The sequence below is a fragment of the Eublepharis macularius genome, chromosome 17 (genome assembly GCF_028583425.1).
Source record: "Eublepharis macularius isolate TG4126 chromosome 17, MPM_Emac_v1.0, whole genome shotgun sequence".
Taxonomy (NCBI): domain Eukaryota; kingdom Metazoa; phylum Chordata; class Lepidosauria; order Squamata; family Eublepharidae; genus Eublepharis; species Eublepharis macularius.
This window is the reverse complement of record NC_072806.1, coordinates 18998468-19007952: the sequence shown is the minus strand read 5'-3', so window position 1 is coordinate 19007952 and position 9485 is coordinate 18998468. Positions and strand designations below refer to the sequence as shown.

Here is a 9485-nt window from a genome sequence, read left to right as displayed (position 1 = left end):
GCGATCAAGGGAGGAGCAGCGAGGAGGAGGCGGGCAGGCGGCGGCGGCACATGCGCTGGAGCCGGAGGGAGGCAGGCGGGGAGGGACCCCGGCGATCGGCCGCCTCTTCCTCCTCCTGCGACGGTCCCGGAGGAGCCCGAGGCTGCGGGCGAAGAGGAAAGCCCTTCTGTCGGGAAAGGGGGGCTGGGGCTCCCCACCAGCCTTTGCTTCTGCCCACTTCGCCGTGCCGCACGTTAGGGCCCCTCCTGGCCTTCTGGTTGTCGTCCAAGGCACGCGTCCCTAGGAGGAAGACCCATTGAGTAAGGCAGGCGGGGTTACCTTCGAGGAAACGCGCAATGGGAGATTTCGTGGGGTTCTCCCTGGAAAGAAACAATTGGGCTCTATCTGCTGGTCTCGGAACAGAATAATTACCGGAACACGGTAATTCTCTCCAGATGTTCACAAGCCCTCAAGTCATAGCTGATTTATGACGACCCTGGCGGGGTTTTCGTGGCAAGAGACTATCAGAGATGGTTTGCCATTGCCTGCCTCTGCAACGCTAGTCTTTGTTGGAGGTCTCCCATCCAATTATTAACCAAGGCCAACGCTGCTTAGCTTCTGAGATCTGACAAGATCAGGCTCACTTGGGCTAGCCTGGTCAGGTTGTGTTCTTTTAAAGTCACTCAAACAGAAAGAATTTTGCGCTTGCTCAGAGAAACTGTCCAGGGTGCTGGACACACACACACATACACACAGCTAAGAAGCTTACTGGTTTCAAGTAGGCAGCCTGTCAGTTTTTAGTATACCAGCAGAATTTGAGTCCAGTGACACAAAAAGACCAACAAGATGTTCAGGGTATCTTAAGAAAGGAGCTTTGACTCTCGAAAGCTCATACCCTGAAAATTTTGTTGGGCTCTAAAAAGAGCAGGATTTGAATTGAGTGGCCCCTTTAAGACCAACAAGATTTTCAGTGTTTAAGCTTGCAAGAAACAAAGCTTATACCCTGAAAATCTTATTGATCTACAAGGTGCCGCTGAACTCAAAACCTGCTTTTCTACGGCAGACCAAGACGGCTATCCACCTAAAACTATCATTGTTGGTTTCTAAGCTGCCACTGAACCCAAATCATGCCAATCTTACTGGGGGGGTTGGTCATATGGAGCTGCCCCACTATAGAGAGGTGTTTGCTGGTGGGAAAAATCAGGATTCCTTTGATAAGGTAGAGTTGCCAACTGACCAACGACATCACGGTGTGTGTGCGTGTGTCATTTTGTTCTGCTTTTGTGCCTTTAACCACAATAAAGTGTGCAGAAATTAGCCGGTGGGGGTTTCCCCCCTTCACAACACAAAGATAAACATGATTATTTGCTACGGCCTGCTTTTCTGGCTGCTGTTGAAAGCATAGCTGCAATGGCCTCTTGAAAAGTGGACAGACCAACAAATGGTCAGGTTTTGAGTCCGGTCTGCATCTGAAGAAGTGAGCTCTGACTCACAAAAACTCGTGTTGTTAGTCTTTAAGTTGCCACTGGAGTTCTCTTTTGTTTTGCTGCAACAGACTATCAGGGCTACCCCTCCTTTTTAAAAAAAGTGCAATTGGGAAGGGGAAGGGTTATTAGGAAGAGGTTCTGCCACCTGCTGGTTGTCTAAAGGATAGCAAGCAAGCCAGGTGACAGAAATCTTTCATTTATTAATGTTTGCACATCCTTCTTTTTCCATACACAGCAGTTTGAAGTTCTTCTTCCGTCTGTCCTTGAAACAGTCCGGCGAAAGAGGCTTCTGTCCTTCCCACTGTCTCAGCTTTAGTAACACATAGTAAAGGCAGAAAAAGATGGCAACCTAAATAGATGGCCCTCCCTTTCTACCGGTGTAAAGCAAGATCACATGCACTGAAAGAGTTATATGTGCTGCCAAAAACAATTGTCCTGCCATCAATAGATGATCAACATAATTGTAAAAATGTTTGAATTGGAATGGGTTTTTTCTTGGCCTGCCACCTCTGCACTTGCCCCAGGAAAATATATCAGGTTTTTCAGTTTCCAGAATATCCATTGTGGCCTTTCTAGCAATGAGGCAGAGAGGGCTGAGCTCATTTTGAGGCCTTATTACCTGGTTTGTATTCAGGCCTAATGACAGACAACAGTGATAAGAACTCTAAACTTGTATTTTAGTCTAAGAGAGGGTGAGAGTGCTGTAGAAATCAGGGATACAGCACTGGCTTGGTGAGAGACTTAAATTCTTCCCCTCCCAAACATTTTCTCTAGTCACAAATGTCTTCTCTAACTGTTTTTCAGCCCAGCAGGGTAAGCAGGCAGGATCTTGCTTCAGTTTTTGCTGTTTTTTCCCTACTGTTGTATCATCTTTCATATTTTTACATTAGATTTAGGTTAAGGCTTATACCCCACTTTCCTCCTTGGTGAAGGCTCCACAGCTGCTTACAACATAAGTGTCCCCTTCTCCTTACTACAACAACCCTGTGAGGTAGGTTAGGCTGAGAGGGTGTGATTGGCCCAAGGTTATCCTCTGAGCTTCCCTGGCAGATTGTGAATTCGAACCTGGGTCTCACAGTCAGTCATATCCTAGTCCAGCTATCTGACCTCTACACCCCTATATTATCAAGATATGTGCTTAATTAACCCAGGTTCTGTTTATATAAAAACATTACAATATCTACCTACCTCCTTCCACACTGAAGTCTGTCTTGATGTCACAGCTTCATAGGCAGCTTGACAGCATTATTATTTTTATTGGCATGTTTTTATCAATTTGGTCTTAATTATTTATTTTATCGACTTGGCTGGTTTTGTTGATTTGTTTTTAATAGCATGATTTGTTCTCATTGACCAGCTGTTTAGTCTCTTGTTTGCATGATATCGTTTTACTGTTTTAGTTCTGCGCCTCCAAGCAGGACTGGAGAGGCGGCATACAGATTCCCCAAAGAAACAAACTATCTGAGGCTCTGAATGGCAGGCCCCCAATCTGTGCCTGATGCCTCCGTGAACTTGGGGGGCATGAGGCAGGGGGCACAGCTGGCAATGCCAAGGCTGTCTTTTGGGGCCTGCTGTTTGCCAAGTCAGCCCTCTCCAACATCCTGTGCTGACGCACCCCAAGGCCTCGCTGGGGGCCTTGCTCCGTGGGCTGCCATAGCAACCAAGCCCGTAATAATAGCTGTGGAGCCTGCTACGTGCCCTGCCGAGGAAGGCCTCTTCGGTGCTCGCCCTCGCCGGGGTGACAGACCCATTGTGCTTTCCTGACAGAGCTGCAGCAGCTCCCTTTGACATCACACCCACAGCTGCTCTGGAGGGCTGGCCCACCCCTCGATCCTTTGTGCCTCTGCCTGCCATCTGGCTGCTTCTGCCACGGTGCCCTCTCTCCCTCTCTCTCTGCCCCCCCCATTGGTGCCTCAGAAACGCAGCCACCTTGGCACCAAAGGGGGGGAACTGCCTTTGCATGGCACGTACGCCATTTCTAATAACTTTTCACAGGAATAAAACATTGACAGAGACTCTTGGCCTTAGCCTGGCAGAATAAATCCAACAGGTGAAACCTCTCTGCAACCCCCCCTGCAAAAAACCCTTCATCTCTTTAATATCTGCTGCTTGTCATAGAAGCACAGAGTCCCCCCCCTCCCCCTGGGAAGGGCGTGGCATCCCTCTGTATATCTTAAGGTACCGTTGTTTTGCTGGGCTGAACGATAAATCTAGGGTTGCTGGCTCCAGGCTGGAAAGTTCCATCCTGAAGATTTCGGGGGGGGGGGGGGGGGAGCCTGGACAGGGCAGGGTTTGGAGAGGGGAGGACCTCAGTGGAGTATAATGCCATAGAGTCCACTCTCCAATGCAGCCATTTTCTCCAGGGAAACTGATCTCTATTGCCTGCGCAGGGCTTTTTTTCAGGGGGAATGCGGGGAAACGGAGTTCCAGCACCTCTTGAAAATACTCAGCAATAGTGCTTGAAAATAATACGATTTCAAAGAATTCCATGTGTTTCTTCCTCATTTCCCTCTTGAGAGTTCCGCCACCTCTTTTCCCAAGAAAAAACCCCCCTGGAGATCAGTTATAGTTCTAGGAGATCTCCAGCTACCACCTGGAAGTTGGTAAACTTAGATAAATCGTAATTTTTTTTTGTCTAATTAAAGCTGGTTTTAAACTGCAAAGTGTTTGTTGGTTTAATTCATTATGGTTTATCTTACTGTTGGATTTTTTAACTGTTTTTACACAGCCCTTTCTTGGAAGGGCTAGGAGAGGTGTTTTTAAAGAAAACTGGGAGACCTACCTACTCTTTGTTGTAGAAACCACCAAAAGGTGGGCAGCAAGGCCAACTCCTATGAGGGGGATAGAGTATAGGGCTGGGTATCTCAGTGCTGCCCTCTTGAAAGAGCAGCCTTACCTCATATCGATTGCATTTTTACCCCACCTTTCCATCAATAAACTCCATTTTAGCCTCACAACGATCCTGTGAGGTAGACTTGCCTAACTGGTAGTCTTAAGTCACCCACTTCATGATTATGCAAGATTTTAAATCTGAGAATCCCTGTTCTTCTCTGATAATATACCACACTAACCAAATGTTCCCCTCAGTTGAAGTCTTGATTGCATCCCTTTGAGTATCTGTGTGTTTCTTAGGTAGGGTTGCCAGCTCCAAGTTGGGAAATTCCTGGAGATCTGAGGAGTGAAACCTGGAGAAACCTGGAGAAAGTGGAGTTTGGGGAGGGAAAGGACCATGGCATGGCATAATTCCATAGAGTCCACCCCCCAAAGTAGCCATTTTCTCCAGGTGAACTGATCTCTGTGGCCTGGAGACCAGTTGTAATTCCGGGAGATCTCCAGCCACTACCTGGAAGCTGGCATCCCTATTCTTAGGTGTAGCCCAGGTAGTATGTTTTTGTAGACCTCTGAAATGCTTTCTTATCCCTCCACAGACACAGTGAAATGAAATTTGTTCAAATATATAATGCATTAAAACTTACGAAATTTGAATCAAAGTTCTGAGTTCTTTAACTCTCATGTTTGGACTTTAAAACTTGGGTGTTTCCCCCCACCCCCGAAACATTTTTGAAATCTCTGTGGCTACCATCCTTTGCATGTTTACTTGGGAGTAGGTACCGTTGACGTCTCGGAGGCTCAAGATATTCCCACAACAAATAATTTTATCTGGCATGGACACCATTTGTTCCTCTCACATTATTGCATTTCATGCTTGTTTATTTAAAGTAAGTGTATACTGCGCTCTTAATCAAATTGCTGGGGCAGCTACAGCAACTATAATCAATAACAGAACATGCATACAACAACAAAAGCAAAAAGCAAATAAACTAGCAGTTCTACTTCAGCAATAGTCAAAATGCTTTTTAAAAAATATCAATGCAGAAGGATTTCAGAACTGATCAGTAGACACACCTCCATAATTCAGGCAGCAGAACCTTAGTGAAATGAGAATAGTCTGTGAGATTCACCCGTGGGCTGCCATAGCTACCAACAGTTTGTGAGGTTCACTCAAATTTTCGGTAGCATGGCCTGACTCCTCTCTCTCTTCAAAAGAGCTGCCTTCCCTTCTGCTTGGGGATAATGGCTAATGGCTCATCGCCATTGGACAGGACAAGCATTTTTTTTCAAAACATCTGCTGTTTTTCTTGCTGTTGGCTGGAAACAATCTTAATGTCTTACTTAAGTTTTTGCCGTAGTGAAACAGACAGCCACTTTCCCTCTCAGAACGGCGCTGATCGTCAACATTCTCTAGCGACCCTTCCCCTTCAGTTGTTATTTTTGTGAAATCACAGCAGGTCAGCCAATGGCAAGATTATTTCCACACTAGATGTTTAGTCCAGAGCTAATATTCATTAATTCATCCAAAGAATTCAGGCAATGCCTTGATAGGCTATTACTAGGGCTGGGAAATTCCTGGAGATTTTGGAGGTGAATCTTGGAGAGGGCAGAGTTTGGGGAAGGGACAGACCTCAACAGGGTATAATGCCATAGTGGTCCTCCTCCAAAGCAGCCATTTTCTCCAGGGGAATTGACCTCTATGGCCTGGAGACCAGTTGTAATTCCAGGAGATCTCCAGCCACCACCTGGAGGCTGGCAACCCTAGCCATTACATTCCCATATTTTCTATGCTATTTTTCATCTCCCCGTCCTGTCCCTGTTTTCGGCCACTCAGTCTTTTAAATCCAATTTGCAATCAAGTGGTTTAATAAACACCATGGAGGCTTCCTTATAGTACTGTTCCTTTACCTTCTCCCACTCCTGTCTGCATTGTGTTAAAAACTGTTTCTTCTTCTCGACTTAATTATTTTCTGTTTGCTCACAGCGGCCACAGTATTCCTGAATCCATTCTTATTCTGGGGCAGAACTATAATCACTGAGTTTCTCTTTATAGCTGATGCAGTTGCTTGCTCCCCCACCCTACTCCCCCCAAAAGTATTATAATGGTGACTAAGGAAAATAAAGCTGGGAAAGAATCAGCAATAGTTTGGGCCACATTCAGAAATGAAGTAAAGCCTCCCCACTGCCCTGCTCTCTCCCAACAAGAACTGGTTAAGGATGGACCCTGCAATGGCGCGGTGGTTATGGTGGAGAGTGCCCGCAAGTCATAGCTGATTTATGGCGACCCGTGGAAGGGTTTTCATGGCAAGAGACTAACAGGTGGTTTCCCATTGCCTGCCTCCACAACCCTAGTCTTTGCTGGAGGTCTCCCATCCAATTACTAACCAAGACCAACCCTGCTTAGCTTCTGAGCTCTGACAAGATTGAGCTTGCCTGGGCTATCCAGGTCAGGGCAGACCCTGGGTACTGTTTCCAGAGTGCTGGAGCATATGCACGATTCCTTAGACCTGCCTTTGCCCTCAAAACACCCCTTTGAGCAATGTCTGAGGCAGGTGCTGCAATTCCTATTTCCGAAGACACCTCTGATTCTGCCTGACAAATCTCTCTAGGGACATCCTCTGTCTGTGGCCTTACTTCATACTGGCGAAAACCCAAAGGATCCTTGATCCCTTTTCCGTTGTATTTTTTTTCCCCCAAAGCCAGCCAGACGGCTTTCTCTCTTGGCTCATGCTGTCTTGCCCACGGGTTGCTATAATCTCACTTATTTTTGTCTCTTAATCTGTGTTTGCTTGCTTGGAAATGCTGTATGGGGGGGGTACATTAGCCCTGGGTAAACACAGCGTATAATTCTCCCTCCTGCATATGCTCCCAGCAGCCCCGGTCAAGGCAAACAAAGCCTGTTTGGCCAACTCATGGGCAGCAGTACGGGAGGGGGGGGGGTCTAGAAGGAGAAGGGACAGAAGGGGCAAGCTACCAAGTGGCTAGGATAAAAACAGGTCTGGCTTGCTCTGCCATAGCTAAATTTGCAGATATTAGCAGGTGAAGCTTTATTATTTTTTTCCCAGCAGGGACATAAAGGTTGCCACCTGCTCATTGCAGCATTTCAGGCCGCTTTGGGGGGCATAGCTGCAGGAGCCAGTTGGAAAGCTGGCAATCTTGCTTGCTTTTTCACCTGAGGCCTCTTGCCTCTGCCTAGGATCACAAGGGGTTAACTTTTCTCCCACAATGACTTGTGCCTGCCCTTGGAGGCGGAGTCACATCCAGCTGCTTTATAAATGCAGCTGTGAGAGCTGCTAGAAGGGTTGGAGAAGGTGACTGACTGAGAGAAGAAGGCGTGGTTTAACCATGCCCTGTTAACTAAGGTGCGGTGCAGCAAGGTACACATATGTTGAAATCAGCTACTCTCCTGCAGAGGCATTGACAGAGGAACTGTAAGGTGTCCCCGTGTCTTGTTTGCTTTTACCCACCATGGCTGCCCCCCAACCTGGCTTGTCAGGGTCTTACCTGGAACCACAGATGGGGCCGACCCCCGTCTCTGACTCGGATTCGGATTCAGACGGCCCAGTTTCCAGCAATGCCAGGCCTGATGCCAGCTCCCTATCTGAATGCCAAGTGATCCACAGCGGACACTTCATGGTGTCCTCTCCACACAGTGACTCAGTGCCCCGTCGACGCCACCACCGGGCTGAACCGGAGACCCCCGATCCCCGAAGCATCGATCCCACCATCACTCGACTCTTTGAGTGTATGAGTTTGGCGTACAGGTAAGTGTGTGATCATCTCCCTTGCTCCAGCTGACACCGATCCTTTCTGGCTTTGGATTGAAGGGTGCCCCCAGTCCAGCATGCCTTTTTATCCAAGAGAGGAAAAATTGTGGTCCGGATGGGAGAGGAGGGGTCCTGGGTTTGGTTAATCCCAGACGATTGGTTCAGAGAAAATGAAGCTTCCACAGCAACTGATTTATCTGGCCCGATCCAGTGTGGACACGGCAATTGTGCTATTCCTTATACTCTTTAACCAAGTTTATGTTCTCGGTGCCTCCCCTTTGGCACCGGCTTTTCATTACAATTCTTTGCAATTTGCCAAGTCCCAAGTAGGGGAAAGGTTGGAATGTACAGACAGCATAAGATCCAGGATATGGTCTGGAACTGCCAAAGAAGGACTGGACGTGCTGCGGGATTGAAGGATGTGGTGAGAGCAGGTTCCAAAGTGAGTCCCCTGCTCTGCCCTCAACATGTGAAGTTTACCAGGGTTATTTGCAGCATCTGTCCTTGCACTTGCCTTTGCTATGTTCCCTGGGTGCATTTCTGCTCTCCGTTCACAATGAGGACTGGAGCCTGTCTTCATGCGGAAATCTCTGCTAGATCAGACCAAGATGGCTCCCTCTGGTCCAGCAGTGGCCAGCCAATTGTCCCCCGGGAAGCTGACAAGCAGGGCACAAAGGTGATGGCCGTTCTCCGTCAGTGCCAGATCCCAGCAGTGATCTGAGCGGGAACTTTGCTGTCACAACACATTAGACTGTTGTCTGGATTTCTCCCCACGGTGTCGCAACCAGAATGCACATAGGATGGCCAGCCCCTGGCCTTATGCCACACACCCCTTTTATTTCCCAGCCGCCAGGTTTGGGTCTTGTAGTGGGTGCTTATATCACATGCCTCTTGCCTCAGGGATGTTACTTAGGGTGTGCGGCTGCCCCAGTGAAGCTCCTGCCCTCCCCATCCCACTACCACATTAGGGTTGCCAGTCTTCAGGTGGTGGGTAGAGATCTCCCAGAGTTACAGCTGATCTCCAGGCCATAGAGATCAGTCCCCCTTAGGATTACCTGGTCCAGGTTTGGAAATTCCTGAAGATCTGGGGAGGCAGAGCCTGAAGAGGGTGGAGTTTGGGGAGGGGCCTCAGTGGGGGTATAGTTCCATAGAGTTCACCCTTCAAAGCATCTATTTTCTCCAGGGGAACTAATCTCTGTTGCCTGGAGATCAGTTGTAATTCCTGGAGTCTCCAGCTATCACCTGGAGGCGGGCAAACCTAGTCCCCATGGAGAAAATGGCTGCTTTGGAGGGGGCACTCTATGGCATTGTACTCCAGTGAGGTCACTCCCCTCCCCAAGATCTACCCTTTCCATGCTTCACCTCCAAAGTCTCCAGAAATATCCTGACCTGGAGGTGGCAACCCTATACTGCATGCAGT

The 9485-nt window shown here is 48.1% G+C and overlaps 1 protein-coding gene across 2 annotated transcripts in view; it reads left to right on the top strand.

The window, feature by feature from the left end:
• Nucleotides 1-7615: 7615 nt before the first annotated feature.
• MLXIPL (MLX interacting protein like) overlaps nt 7616-9485 on the top strand; it is a 58487-nt gene continuing 56617 nt past the window's right edge. For both annotated transcript variants that reach the window (XM_055001926.1, XM_055001925.1), the window contains exon 1: nt 7616-8062. In XM_055001926.1, coding sequence (XP_054857901.1) covers nt 7767-8062 — 296 coding nt within the window. In that variant the 5' untranslated portion in view covers nt 7616-7766. The remainder of the gene's footprint in view (nt 8063-9485) is intronic.